The following is a 15,664-nucleotide window of genomic DNA, read 5'->3' as shown; positions in this document are numbered from 1 at the left end:
CCCGGGCTGGTGGTCGATGATCTGTGGGCCGTACTATGATGTATGTATTTCATCCATTCTGTTCATCCATTTTTTAAGATTATTTTAGGGCTTTAACCCAAAAATGAGAGGGATATAAATCTCAGGTGGACCACACCACAGGAAAACAATAGTGATGGGATATCCATCATTTAAATCCTACTAAGACCCACTGTACTGTTTATTTGACATCCAATCTGTTGACCATGTCATAAAGACCCAGAAGAAGGGAAAAAACAAACTTGATCCAATACTTTTATGGGCCCCAAAAAGTTTTTATGGGTTGACGTTTATACAACACTGTTTCCTATAACGTGGTCCACTTGAGAAAGGGATATACCTCTTTTTTAATACCATAAAATGATCTAGAAAAATAGATGTACGGCATTGATGAAACACATACATCATGGTGGGGCTCACATAGCACCGACCACCAGCCATTGGCTGGTGGCAGGGGGAGTAGCGAATCCGTTTCCTCATCGGCCATCAATTGCTCAAGACCACAGTACAACAGTGATTTGAAAATTGGTCAGATGAAAAACTCTTATGCTACACCACTTGAAACAAGGAGATTTGAACGCTTACCATTGAAAGCTTTATGGGGCTGCCGAAGTATTGTATCAGTATGATATTTAAATCTACAGTTTATATGAGCGGCAGTAACCCTATGAACGGCTTCGATATCACATAAACATCAAGATCGACTCCAGAAAAGTTTCAACGGTGTTCGTTTCCGTTCACACTGTATCGGGTAGTAAGGCCGATATGAGTTTTGGATCTCAGAGTGGATTTGTCAAAGGCATCTCTGCATGCCCCACACAGCTCTGCATGCCCCACGCAGCTTACGACTAAAAAAACTTACCGGGGGCGAAGGCAATCCGCGTCCGTCCGTTGAGCCAAAATGCGACTATAAAAAGGAGTGGTGCACACCACATCTTCCTACACCATTTCCACTCCCTCCGAACCATTGTATATCCTTCCATGGCTTCTTCTTCTACCTCTTCTCTTCATTTCCTTCTCTTTCTTCTTCTCATATCTCAATCCTACGGCCAGCAATCGTTCCGCCCGCACGCCCTCGTCCTTCCAGTAGCAAAAGATGCAGCGACCCTTCAGTACGTGACCCATGTCAACCAAAGAACCCCACTTGTATCTGTAAACCTTGTCATCGATCTTGGGGGACGATTCCTATGGGTCGATTGCGATTTGAGCTACGTGTCGTCCTCTTATCTCCCAGCCCGTTGCCGGTCCGCCCAATGCTCGCTAGCCAAATCTACTTCATGTGGTGAGTGCTTCTCTAGCCCTAAACCAGGTTGCAACAACAACACATGTGGCCTCTTCCCAGGGAACCCATTCATAAGCACGAGCACAAGCGGAGAGCTTGCCCAAGATGTTCTATCCCTCCAATCGACAGATGGTTCGAACCCAGGCACTGTCGTCACCGTTCCGCGCTTCCTTTTCACTTGTGGATCCACATTTCTCTTAGAAGGCCTCGCTAATGGTGCTAAAGGAATAGCTGGCCTCGGAAGGATGCCTATTGCATTCCCATCTCAGTTCGCATCTGCATTTAGCTTCCATCGGAAATTCGCCATCTGTCTTTCATCATCGACGACATCCAACGGTGTGATATTCTTCGGTGATGGACCTTATGTTTTTCTTCTTAACAAGGAACTCTCCAACTCACTTATCTACACTCCTCTCCTCACCAACCCTGTAAGCACTGCTGGAGTCTCTACGCAGGGAGAGCCGTCGTATGAGTATTTCATCGGTGTGAAATCGATCAAGATCAGTGAAAAGCGTGTCCCGTTAAATGCATCCTTGCTGTCCATTGATAACAATGGCTTTGGTGGAACGAAAATCAGCACCGTCAATCCTTACACAACTCTGGAGACGTCCATCTACAAGGCTTTCTCTGAGGCTTTCATTAGAGAGGCCACATCCAGGAATATCACTCGAGCGGCACCGGTGGCGCCTTTTGACGTGTGCTTCAGCTCAAAGGGGATCGGAAGTACACGAGTAGGGCCTGCCGTTCCGTGGGTCGATCTTGTCTTGCAGAGCGAGAATGTCTACTGGAGAATCTTTGGGGCGAATTCGATGGTGTATGTGAATGATGACGTGGTATGCCTGGCATTTGTTGATGGTGGGTCTAACCCTAGAACGTCGATCGTGATTGGAGGCTATCAGTTGGAGGATAATCTTCTACAATTTGATCTAGCTACTTCAAGACTAGGGTTCACCTCCTCACTTCTCTTCAGGCAAACCACATGTGCCAACTTCAACTTCACATCCAACGTCTAGACGGTCCTGATAATTATTTTAGTATAGATATGTGATCATATGTTTCTACAATATATCTACGCCGTACAGTTGTGAATAAACGGCCACGATCATTAGTTGGGTGATTTTCATTTCTTTGTAATGTTACGAAACATTAATAAAGAAATTTAAAAATAAAAATAAAAATAAAAAAATTCCTCGCGATGGGGCCTGCTATCATATTCGATGCTTTGAGAAAAACGAAAAAAAAAAAAAAACAGATGCATATATGCGATTATATATCTTCTACCTTTTATGGAAGCGAACTGGCCCTTCCAACACACACCAGCGATACAGACGCCGTGGGTACGTGTCGTGCGAAGACGAGCGTTGACGCACTTCGACCCCCAGTTGTACGAGCGGTTGAAAGGAGATCAAAGTTACGTATGCCTTAAAATGATGTATTTATTGTATCCACACTGCTTATCCATTTCTCGAGGTAATTTTAGTGCATTAGCCAATTTTTTTTTTTTAAAAAAATGATATTCAAAGCTTATATGGACCATATACAAATAGCAGCCGGGATAAAGATTTTCATTGTTAAAACATTCATTGGCCCACTATAACGTTTATTTTCCATCCAATCTGTTCCTAAGGTCACTATTATATGGATGAAGAGAAAACAAATATGACATTGATCCAAAGCTACTTGACCCCAAAAGGGTTACAATGGTAAACGTTCAATTGCCCACTGCTTTTTGCAGTGTGGTCCATTTGATCTTTATATCTGTCTTATTTTTGGCTCAAGCCTTAATAAGAACGCAATGAATGGATGGACGGTTTAAATATAACACATACCTTACGGTGGAACCCACAAAACTTAGTAATATCAACACACGAGCTCGATCGTTGGGGTGGTACACCAACCAAACCGCTTCCGCCCATGGGAGTCGTAGGACGTGGATTAGCTACTGACACGTTGAGCAGCGCGCGAGACTCCCTTTTGAAGCCCCACCACGATGTATGATTTGTTTTTACACCGTTAAACTATTTGGAGAGATCATATTAGGGTACGATCCAGAGAATGAGTCAGTTATATACTGACTCACTGCGGAAGTGACGTCACTAAGTTCTGTGGCCCCACCATGACACATATATTGTATCCACACCGTACATCCATTTGGAGAGATCATTCTAGGGCATGATCCAAAGAATGAGATAGATCCGAAGCTGAAATGGACCCTACCACAGAAAACAATGGGAAGAGTGCCGGCCACTGTTGAAACTTTCCTAAGGTTAACCATGATGTTTATTTGAGATCTAACCTGTTCATGTGTCAACGCAGACATGAAAAAGGGAAAACATAAATATCAACTGGATCTAAAACTTTAGTGGCCCTTTCAAGTTTTTAATGGTGGATGTCACTCTCGTCACTATTTTCTCTAGTGGGGTCCACTAGAGCTTTGGATCTGACTCATTCTTTGGATCATACCCTAATATGATCTCTCCAAATAGATGGATGGTGTAGATATAAAACATACATCATAGTGGGACCCACAGAACTTGGTAACGTCACTTCATTATCAAGTCATGCTGCTACCTCGTTTCAACACCGCGGTCTCGGCATCGATTCTCTAGTGGGGGTGGCTAACAGTGAAGTGTGATCTGACAGTGGGTGTACTAACCAAAAAAAAAAAAACCTAAAAGTCTCGCTGCTCAACCGGTGAGTAGGTAATTCGGGTCCGGGAGTGCCCTGTTTGGGAGCGTGGATTTGGAGCCCCTTGTATTCGGAACCCTCATGATTTGAAACCCCCTGGATTTGAAATCCTCCCAGTATGTTTGGCAGCGTGGAGCGTAAATCAACTTTAATCTAAAAGAACTTATGCATTGTATATTTGTGGACCACACGAACGGAAGCTGCACTGATAATGAACCGAAGAAACCTTTGTAAGGTCTAACTTGATGCTTTTATTTTTTATTTTTTTAATTTTTTGTTTACCATTCAACCTATGCATAAGGTCATGTAAACGTGGATGAAGTTAAAACACAAATATAACCTTGATCCCAAACTTCTCCAGCTCCCAAGAAGTTTTTAATGGTGGACATTCAATCCCCACTTTGTGGTCTACTTAAGCTCTGTACCTGCCTCAATTTTTGGTTTAAATCTTAAAATGACACGACAAAAGTGTTGAACTGCGTAGATAAAACACTTATATCACGGTGGGCCCTCCAGAGCCCCGCCCGGACCGGCGGGGTTGGAAGCAATCCGCGGCCATCTCACCTCACGTCTCAGAGAAAAGGACGTTGTAGTATATTATTGTTGGATATCCTTCGAGTATTTATATCATTCTCTTTATTATCTTATATAACTTTATATATTTTTATTATCATACGCGACGTGCTGTTCCTTTAAATCGGTGACTTTTGGGCAAAACCATTAATGAAGCATCTTAGCCACGTAAGTGTGGCTTTATCCTTTGAAGAACTGGAACCATCTGGACCACTCACGTGTCACTTCATCACTTTCCATGTTCGGAGATGATACGGTAGAGCCGGAAGAACTGGAATTGGTTGAGCCATCTCTCCACATAACACGTGTCATGGTCATGCATACTATCAATCAGATGCACCAATACTCTAAACTAGACTGATGGCTTGCATGGTAGGGAATCCTATCCACTACCTTCCCTACAGTTTATTTGACTGTATTTTTAACCGTTAACTTCTTCTTCTTCTTCTTCTTCTTTTTTGTTTTACACCGTTGCTTTAATGGCCACAAATCAGACGGACCGATTCTCTAATAGATATGTGTTTTGACACATAAACCATCCATGCTAGGGCCCTCCATATGGGTGGATGCGATTTGCAAATCACCTTGTCAGGTGAACCATAGGCACCACGGTAGCATCTCCTACATTAGATAGAGATACAGTTTAGAAGCATCAAAATATGGAAACGGATTCGCTACTCCCCTGCCACTAGCCAATGGCTAATAGACGGTGCTCCGTGGTCCCTCCATGATGTATGTGGTTCATCCATGCCGTCCATCTAATTTTCTAGATCATTTCATGATATAAGCCCAAAAATGAGATATATCCCAATCTCAAGTGGACCACATTACATGAAACAGTGTCTATTGAACTTCGACCATTAAAAACTTTTGGGGGGCATAAAAGTTTTGGGTTAAGCTGATATTTTTTTTTTCCCTTCATCTAGGTCTCTATGACCTAATCAACAGATTGGATGTCAAATAAACAATACAACGGGCCTTCGGAGGATTTTAATGGTGGATAGCCAATCGCTATTGTTTTCCTATGGTGTGGTCCACCTGAGATTTATATCCCTCTCATTTTTGGGATCAAATACTAAAATGATATGTAAAAATGGATGAACGGCATTGATAAAATACATACTTCATAGTGGGCCCGCAGGGCACCGTCCACTAGCCACCGGGCTAGTGGCAGGGGGAGTAGCCAATCCGTTTCCTAAAAATATCGTAAAGTTATCTGTTCGTTGTACACGTGGCATCGTAACTTGCTTTTTGGGACCGTCCATCTAGTTTCCCCAACAGTGGATATATAATGATTAAAAGAGAATATAGATCAGCTTATCTTCATCATCTGATCAGTGACCTTCAATGCAACGGTAGGAAGCAAAAGGAGCTATAGATAGAATTGTCCAATAGATTCATTTTCGATACATAATTCATCCATTACCAATTGATGGACGGCCTCGATGTACCGCCCGGCCACGTGTTCCGTGGAAAAGACTCTCCATTGGTGGGGCTCTACCAGATTATCTCCCGCTCAAGACCGTGCAGATGCTTATCTGATGCTGTCGTCAGCTGACACGTGAGATCACGGCGTGGTAAATGGTCAAAATTCAAACATAAAGGCCGTATCTAGTTTAATACGCAAGCTGGCAAAGACCACCATAGCCCACGTTAGCAGCAGCCCGTCTCCATTGAGCCAGAACGCGACTATAAAAGGGATGGTGCGCATTCCCATCTCAGTTCGCATCAGCATTTAGCTTTCATCGGAAATTCGCCATCTGTCTTTCATCATCGACGACAACCAACGGTGTGATATTCTTCGGTGATGGGCCTTATGTGTTTCTTCCTAACATGGAAGTCTCCAACTCGCTTATCTACACTCCCCTCCTCATTAATCCAGTAAGTACTGCTGGAGTCTCCACGAAAGGAGAGCCGTCCGTTGAGTACTTCATTTGCGTGAAATCGATCAAGATCAACGAGAAGACTGCCCTGCTAAAAGCATCCTTACTCTCCATCGATAACAACGGCTTCGGGGGAACGAAAATCAGCACCGTTAATCCTTACACTACTCTGGAGGCGTCTATCTACAAGGCTTTCTCTGAGGCTTTCATTAAAGAGGCCATATCCATGAATATCACTCGAGTTGCACCGGTGGCGCCTTTCGACGTCTGCTTTAGCTCGAAGAGTATGGTGAGTACACGAGTGGGGCCCCGTGTTCCGACGCTCGATCTTGTCTTGCAGAGTGAGACGGTCTACTGGAGGATCTTCGGGGCGAACTCGATCGTGTACGTGAACAACGATGTGGCATGCCTAGCATTCGTTGATGGTGGGTCTAACCCTAGAACATCAATCGTTATTGGGGGCTACCAGTTGGAGAATAATCTTCTACAATTTGATCTAGCCACTTCAAGACTAGGGTTCACCTCCTCACTTCTGTTCAGGCAAACCACATGTGCGAACTTCAACTTTACACCAAATGCCTAGATGGTCCTGATAATTACTTACTATAGAAATGTGATTATATGCTCTTACAATCTACGCCGTATATTTATGAATAAACGGCCACGGTCATCTGTGGGCGCATACCGGCTATGTAAGTTGGGTGATTTTCATTTATTTGTTAACGTTAAGAAACATAAATAAGTCCCCTGGTGGGCCCACTATTATATCTATTCATGCTTTGAGATACCAATGTGATCTTCTTCTGTCTATTTTGCTTGCTCTAGTTGGTAATGGGCTATGCACGTTAAATATTTTGATTAAAGTAGCTTCATGTTAATTAATGACAAGCACCATAAAAATCATGACCTTTAAAATAATTTAGACACCCACAACTTTTTCAAAATTTTTAGAATAAAATTGCCCTTGAATACTTTTGCGTTGAGCCAGTGGATGATGGTGGAAGGGATTGGATCCCCACTATAGTGTTTATAAGAAATCTGCTTCATTCACGTGCTTTGCCAAATTAATTTACGATATGAGCCCAAAAACAAGGTAGATCCAAAGCTCAAGTGGGCCACACAACAGAAAATAGTGGAGATCGTACTCTCACGGTTGAAAAATTCATGGGGCTGCATAAGCTTTGGATTAAATTAATATTTTAATTCTTTCAATTCATCCCCGTGGTAAGGACCTTATGAATATTTGGCCACTTTACGAACGATTTGATTGCATATAAACGTCATAGTGGAGCCTAGAAAAATATGAACGGTAGAAACTCCTTTCCACTATTTTCCAGTTGTACGTGTGGCCCACTTGAGTTTCGGATTTATCTAATTTTTTTTCTCATGTCTTAACATGATTTTCCAAAACGGATGGATGGAGAGGATTTCCCACAAACATCACAGTGGGCACAACATAGCTTCCTATGGTAGGAACTTCATGCAAAAGGCTTTTACTTGAAATCCATGTCAATGTGATGGTCCAATGGATAGGGTATCGAGACCTAGTTAGAGACGGATGGTCCTGTGGGGCCCACTGTTGTGTATGTATTTTATCCACACCGTCCATCCATTTTGAAAGATCATTTTAGGTCATGAGCCCAATAATTACGCATAGCAAAGGCTCAAGTAAACCACACAACATAAAGCAGTTGTTGCACTCTATTTTTTTGTTCCTGGAAGAACCAATTAAAAAAGGATACGTGTTATTGCATGAGAAATATAGAGCACACCTAAGATCTTTAACGATATTTAGGGTGTGTGTTACGAAAGTAACAGCTGGCACTAATACACGTCATATGAAGACGAAGTGTGGTCGAGTAGTGAAAGACGGAATGTGGTCAAGAAAAAAGCGGTGCCGAAGTGGTTATGATGACAAGTGTATAAGAAAAGTCATAAAGGCCAAAGTGGTGCTAAAGTCTATAAATAGCAAAGGAGTTCAATGAAACAAAATATCTTATACCAACCCTATCGAACAAATCAAATCTATCAATTATCCTTTAGGTTCCTTAGCATAATCTATCTTTTATGATTCCTTAGTGTAACCAATATCTTAATCCTATATTATGAGTAACAATAATTCAATAGCTGTAATCCTTAGCGATAATCCAGGTCTACGCTCATATGCTGGACGATTTTCATTATAATACAATTAGTTCTTTTGTAAAAAAAGGTGCTCTGTATTTAATTTATGCGGTCGACTGTAAGTGTTTCCTTTTTGTTTGTTTTTATATCTGAAAGTCCTTTCGTACATAAGGCAAGGAGCAACCCATTTTTGTAGGATGAGCCCTATTCTCCAATCGATAATCACCTGATTATCTTAAACAACATCTTACGAGTAGCTGAACAGGAGACTCGTCTTCTGAAATCACAATCATATACTGTCAAACAAACGTATTTGCCTATCTTAGTGCTTAGGGTCAAAGTTGTTTAGTTGGAATTGAGTCGCATAGTCAGTGCTTGCATGCCTGCATATATCACAAGTGACTGATCAATTTGAAACTGAGAAGTAATCATTTTTAGCACGCTTGGTGGGACACTTAATTTGGTAAACATATCGGTGTGATTCGGTTAATTAATCAAACGTTGGAAATATGAGCCAGGGGGTTACCTGAAACTCTTCTAGGGCTAATGAGCCCGCGATACCTTTTGCACTACCTCCACTCAGGGAGATGCCGAATAATTTATGGAAATGGCCATTGTAATTACTTGAGCATTCTCATTATTAGACCGTTTACTTTACATTTAAGGCACATTTGAAATAATATATTTCATGTGTAATGTAGTATATTTTACTTCTTCTTTTTTTTTTTTTTTACATTAATCATGTGCCATGGGAATTTATAATTGTAGGGAGGTTGTATGATTTAGACATCAGCAACTTTTAGCTATGGAAAATGAGACAAAACTTTGTGGGTCCCACCAAGTGTGTGTGTGTGTGTGTGTGTGTGTGGCTCATACAATGAAATGAGCTGGCAAAGGAATGGATAGCTTGGATAAAATACATACATTATTGTGGCCCACAGAACCCAAATTTAAAGCATATCCAAAGCACAGGTGGACCAAACTACAGGAAAAATCAGGGATAATGACGGCCATCATTGAGCCCTTTCTAAGGCCCAAAGTATTATGTATTTTTCATCCAACCCATTCATAAGGCCACATAACCATGGATGAAGGGAAAATACAAATATCAGCTTTATCCAAAACTTAGAAATTTTCTACTGTAGGCCTTCAATTCCTACTATTTCCTATGGTGTGGTCCACTTGAACTTTGGATATGCTTCAAATATGGGGTCATGCTTTAAAATGAGCTGGTGAAATGAACAGAGGGTATGGATAAGACATACATCACAGGGCAAGTTTATTTTATATCATGCATGGTTACTCGGTACGGAATCCGCGTTCGTGGATCGGTTGAATGACAGATAAACATCAATGTGCGCTCTAGGATGGTTTTAATGTGATTATCTCTACTGTTTCTAGTGGCGTGGTCCACTTGACCTTTGGATATGCTTCTATTTTGGACTCATGTCCTAAAATGAGCTGAAAACACATGTGGACAGTGTAGATAAGATTCATACGTCATGGTATTCCCCACATAAATAAATCAGCATCTATCGGTTACTGGGTTACTCAGCACGCGTCGAAAAAGACATGGTCAATGGTCAGATTCAAACTTGAAGGCCCCCTATAGTTTACGGGAGCAGATTGCGTCCTACCCCGCCCGTACAATATTCCTACAATATTCCGTCCAGACGGGATCCGTGGGGCCATCTTGATGTAAGAGTCTAATCCAAGCTGTCCATCCATTCATATTTAAAGATAATTTTAGGTTACGAAACCAAAAATGAGGTATAGTAACATCTTAAGTGGACCACGATGTTGGAATTGAACTCTCGCCATTAAAAAATTCTTGAGAGCTGTAGAAGATATGGATCAAGTTAATTTAATTTTTTCTCTTCACTTCGTCCTAGTCTATATACCTTGTCAATAGGTTGGATGGTAAAAATAAAACATCACGTTGGCCCCTAGAAAGGTTTCAACGGTGATTGCCATTATGCTTCCTTTGGTGTGGTCCACTGATATTGTGTACCGGATCCATTTTTAGTATTATACCGGAAAATGACCTGGAAAAATGGATGAACGGCGTGGATAAAACTCTTAAGTCACTAGGGCCCCATAGAGCCCTACTCAGACGAATTATCGTCCGGGCGGGGGGTAGGACGCAATCAGCTTCCGTTCCCTAATTTAATAGGCAAGCTGGCAAAGACCGCCGTAGCTCCCCATTAACAGCAGCCCCTAGGCACATTCCCGTAATCGGAAGCTATGTGTAGGGGTGTACACAAACCGAGCCAGCTTGGTCAACTCGCTTGACTAGGCCCCAAAAAGCTCAACTCGGGTCGACTTGAAACTGAGTTCAATCCAAGTGGAGCCATTTTTTACGGCTCGAAAATGAATTCGAGCTGAGTTCGAGCTAACCCTAGCTCGACTCAACTCAGAAATACATACATACATACATATATATATATATATATATATATATATATATATATAGGGAAAAGGTTTTATAAAGTCGAGCTCATGGGAACTCCCCATGAGGTCGAGCTATGTGGGCCCCACCATGATGTATGTCGAACATCAACACTGTGCATTTGATGGGTCCCTTTTAAATTATGAGATATCCTAAAAATCAGCCGTACACGGAACTTAGGTGCGCCATACCATCTAAAATCATGTCAAGACATGCCTAAAACATATAAAAGCACTTGGCGGGGCCCGCCTGAAATTTGGATGCGTCTAAAACTTGGTCTAACCCCTCATCCAAGCGGGACACACATAATGGATGGGCTGGATTTGTGAGCCGGGCCCAAAAAATGATTATGACTGTTTTAATGGAGGGTAACCCTCTCAACTTTTGTATGTGGTGTGGCCCACACAAGTCTCCAACTCGCTTATCTACACTCCCCTCCTCATTAACCCAGTAAGTACTGCTGGAGTCTCCACGCAGGGAGAGCCGTCCGTTGAGTACTTCATTTGCGTGAAATCGATCAAGATCAACGAGAAGACTGTCCTGCTAAAAGCATCCTTACTCTCCATCGATAACAACGGCTTCGGGGGAACGAAAATCAGCACCGTTAATCCTTACACTACTCTGGAGGCGTCTATCTACAAGGCTTTCTCTGAGGCTTTCATTAAAGAGGCCATATCCATGAATATCACTCGAGTTGCACCGGTGGCGCCTTTCGACGTCTGCTTTAGCTCGAAGAGTATGGTGAGTACACGAGTGGGGCCCCGTCTTCCGACGGTCGATCTTGTCTTGTAGAGTGAGACGGTCTACAGGAGGATCTTCGGGGCGAACTCAATCGTGTACGTGAACAACGACATGGCATGCCTAGCATTCGTTGATGGTGGGTCTAACCCTAGAACATCAATCGTTATTGGGGGCTACCAGTTGGAGAATAATCTTCTACAATTTGATCTAGCCACTTCAAGACTAGGGTTCACCTCCTCACTTCTGTTCAGGCAAACCACATGTGCGAACTTCAACTTTACATCAAATGCCTAGATGGTCCTGATAATTACTTACTATAGACGTGTGATTATATGCTCTTACAATCTACGCTGTATATTTATGAAACGGCCACGGTCATTTATGGGCGCATACCGGCTATGTAAGTTGGGTGATTTTCATTTATTTGCTAACGTTAAGAAACATAAATAAGTCCCCTGGTGGGCCCACTATTATATCTATTCATGCTTTGAGATACCAATGTGATCTTCTTCTATCTATTTTGCGTGCTCTAGTTGGTAATGGGCTATGCACGTCATTTAACAGGATTTTGATTAAAGTAGCTTCATGGTAATTAATGACAAGCGCGGTAAAAATCGTGACCTTTAAAATAATTTAGACACCTACAACTTTTTCAAAATTTTTGGAATAAAATTGCCCTTGAATACTTTTGCGTTGAGCCAGAGGATGATGGTAGAAGGGATTGGATGCCCACTATAATGTTTATAAGAAATCTGCTTCATTCACGTGCTTTGCCAAATTAATTTACGATATGAGCCCCAAAACAAGGTAGATCCAAAGCTCAAGTGGGCCACACAACAGAAAATAGTGGAGATCGTACTCTCACGCTTGAAACATTCATGGGGCTGCATAAGCTTTGGATTAAATTAATATTTTAATTCTTTCAATTCATCCCCGTGGTAAGGACCTTATGAATATTTGGCCACTTTACGAACGATTTGAATTGCATATAAACATCATAGTGGAGCCTAGAAAAATATGAACGGTAGAAACTCCTTTCCACTATTTTCCAGTTGTACGTGTGGCCCACTTGAGTTTCGGATTTATCTAATTTTTGTTCTCATGTCTTAACATGATTTTCCAAAACGGATGGATGGAGAGGATTTTGCGTTGAGCCAGTGGATGATGGTGGAAGGGATTGGATGGCGTAAAAACTGTGAGGCCCACTATAGTGTTTATAAGAAATCCGCTTCATTCACGTGCTTTGCCAAATTAATTTACGATATGAGCCCAAAAACAAGGTAGATCTAAAGCTCAAGTGGGCCACACAACAGAAAATAGTGTAGATCATACTCTCAAAGGTGAAACATTCATGGGCTGAGAAGCTTTGGATTAGACTATTATTTTAATTCTTTTAATTCATTCCCGTGGTAAGGACCTTATGAACATTTGCCCACTTTACGAACGATTTGAATTGCATATAAGCATCATAGTAGAGCCTAGAAAAATATGAACTGTAGAAACTCCTTTCCACTATTTTTCAATTGTACGTGTGGCCCATTTGAGTTTCGGATTTATCTAATTTTTGTTCTCATGTCTTAGCATGATTTTCCAAAACGAATGGATGGAGTGGATTTCCCAAAAAAATCACGGCACAACATAGCTTCCTATGGCAAGAACTTCATGTAAAAGGCTTTTACTTGAAATCCGTGTTAATGTGATGGTCCCATGGATGGGGTATCGGGACCTAGTTAGAGACGGATGGTCCTATGGGGCCCACTGTGGTGTATGTATTTTATCCGCACCATCCATCCATTTTCAAAGATCATTTTAGGTCATGAACCCAAAAATTATGCATATCAAAGGCTTAAGTAGACCGCACAACATAAAACAGTTGTTGCACCCTATTTTATATTGTTCTCGGAAGAACCAATTATAAAAGGACATGTTTCATTTCATGAGAAATATAGAGCACACCTAAGATCTTTGACAATATTTAGGGCGCGTGTTACGAAAGTAACAGCTGACACTAATTATATAATACACGTCATATGAAAACGGAGTGTAGCTGAGTAGTGAAAGACGGAACGTGGTCGAGAGAAAAGCGGTGCCGAAGTGGTTACCATGACAAGTGTCCAAGAAGAGTCTTAAAGGCTGAAGTGGTGCTAACGCAACTGCTGCAATTAACTGAATGTTGGAAGAAGCATCTAGATGGCCATCTTGAGGAAATCTATAAATAGCAAAGGAGTTCAATGAAGCAAAGTATCTTATACCAACCCTATCAAAGAAATCAAATCTATCAATTACCCTTTAGGTTCCTTAACATAATCTATCTTTTATGTTCCTTAATGTAACCAATATCTTAATCTTATATTACTAGTAGCAATAATCCAGTAGTTGTAATCCTTACCGGTAATCTAAATCTACGCTCATACGTTGGACGATTTTCATTGTAATACAATCAGTTCTTTTGTAAAAAAAGGTACTCTGCATTGATCCATGAGGTCGACTGTAAGTGTTTCCTTTTTGTTTGCTTTTGTATCTGAAAGTCCTTTCGTATATAAGGCAAGGGGCAACCCATTTTTGTAGGATGAACCCTATCCTCTAATAATTGCCTAATTATCTTAAACAACATCTTACGAGTGGCTGAATAGGAGACTGGTCTTCTCAAATCACTATCATATACTGTCAAACAAACGTATTTTCCTATCTTGGTGCTTAGGGTGAAAGTTGTTCGGTTGGAATCGAGTCGCATAGTCGGTTCCTGCACGCCTGAACATATCACAAGTGACTGAATTTGAAACCGAGAGGTAATCATTTTTAGCACGCTTGGTGGGACACTTGATTTGGTAAACATATCGGTGTGATTCAGTTAATTAATCAAACGTTGGAAATATGAGCCGAAGGGTTATCTGAAACTCTTCTAGGGCTAATGAGCCCGCGATACCTTTTGCATTGCCTCCACTCAGGGAGATGTAGAATAATTTGTGGAAATGGCCAAATTGTAATTACTTGAGCATTCTCATTGTTAGATCGTTTACTTTACATTTAAGGCACATTTGAATTAATATATTTCATGGGTATTGTTGTGTATTTTACTTTTTACTTTTTTCATTTTTTGCATTAATTATGTACCACAGGAATTTGTAATTGAAGGGAGGTTGTATGATCGTGACATCAACAACTTTTAGCTATGGAAAATGAGAGAAAACTTTGTGGGTCCCACTAAGATATATGTGTGTGTGTGCGCGCGCGCGCGCGTGTGTGTTTATCCATGCCGTCCATTCATTTGGCTAGATCATTATAGGGCATGCCTCCGAAAATGAGGCAGATCCAAAGCTCAAGTGGACCACATCACAGGAAGAACATTTAATGGTTAGCATTCAATCTCCAATGTTTTCTATAGTATAGTCCACTTGAGCTTTGAATCTGTTCATTTTTTGGGCTATACCCTAAAATGATATGTACTAATGAATGGATGGTGTGGATAAAACACATATATCATGGTGGGGCCCATGAAGTTTTGACTTCGAATTACATGTTATATCATGAAAATTGATCCCAGCAACTTCCCTTTCACTTTCAAACACTTGTAGCGTATGCATTTATTGTTTATGCGAGAAAAAATACATGTAAATGCATCATTTCAAACATGCCCTTAATGAATGAGTTTGTGCCATCTCTGAATATCTTAAGGAGAAAAAGAACCTTTTAGAATTTCAATGCTTAATGGATTGCGCCATAAAGAGTCAACAGTTAGTACCTAACAAATGTTCTTATAAAGATAAATGCCAGAGTGAGCAGATGCGGGCAATGGTTTGTAATTGTATGTTTTTTCATATCCTGTATTTATCATACTATGGATTTAATTATTTAAATTATTTTGTTGGACCCTTTTATAACGCCCCTGTTTTCAGGACCCAAGTA

At 41.2% G+C, this 15,664-nt stretch overlaps 2 protein-coding genes across 2 annotated transcripts; both read left to right on the top strand.

The window, feature by feature from the left end:
- Nucleotides 1-851: 851 nt before the first annotated feature.
- LOC131226092 (probable aspartic proteinase GIP2) lies at nt 852-2,453 on the top strand. Its single transcript, XM_058221777.1, has one exon. It carries the CDS (start codon nt 1,000-1,002, stop codon nt 2,311-2,313), a length of 1,314 nt encoding a protein of 437 aa, XP_058077760.1. The 5' UTR covers nt 852-999; the 3' UTR covers nt 2,314-2,453.
- Nucleotides 2,454-6,274: 3,821 nt separating this feature from the next.
- LOC131225481 (probable aspartic proteinase GIP2) lies at nt 6,275-7,215 on the top strand. Its single transcript, XM_058221010.1, has one exon. It carries the CDS (start codon nt 6,395-6,397, stop codon nt 7,025-7,027), a length of 633 nt encoding a protein of 210 aa, XP_058076993.1. The 5' UTR covers nt 6,275-6,394; the 3' UTR covers nt 7,028-7,215.
- Nucleotides 7,216-15,664: the final 8,449 nt, after the last annotated feature.

The sequence above is a fragment of the Magnolia sinica genome, chromosome 14, assembly GCF_029962835.1.
Source record: "Magnolia sinica isolate HGM2019 chromosome 14, MsV1, whole genome shotgun sequence".
Taxonomy (NCBI): domain Eukaryota; kingdom Viridiplantae; phylum Streptophyta; class Magnoliopsida; order Magnoliales; family Magnoliaceae; genus Magnolia; species Magnolia sinica.
Note: the sequence above shows the minus strand (reverse complement) of the source record. Positions and strands in the feature narration are given on the sequence as shown.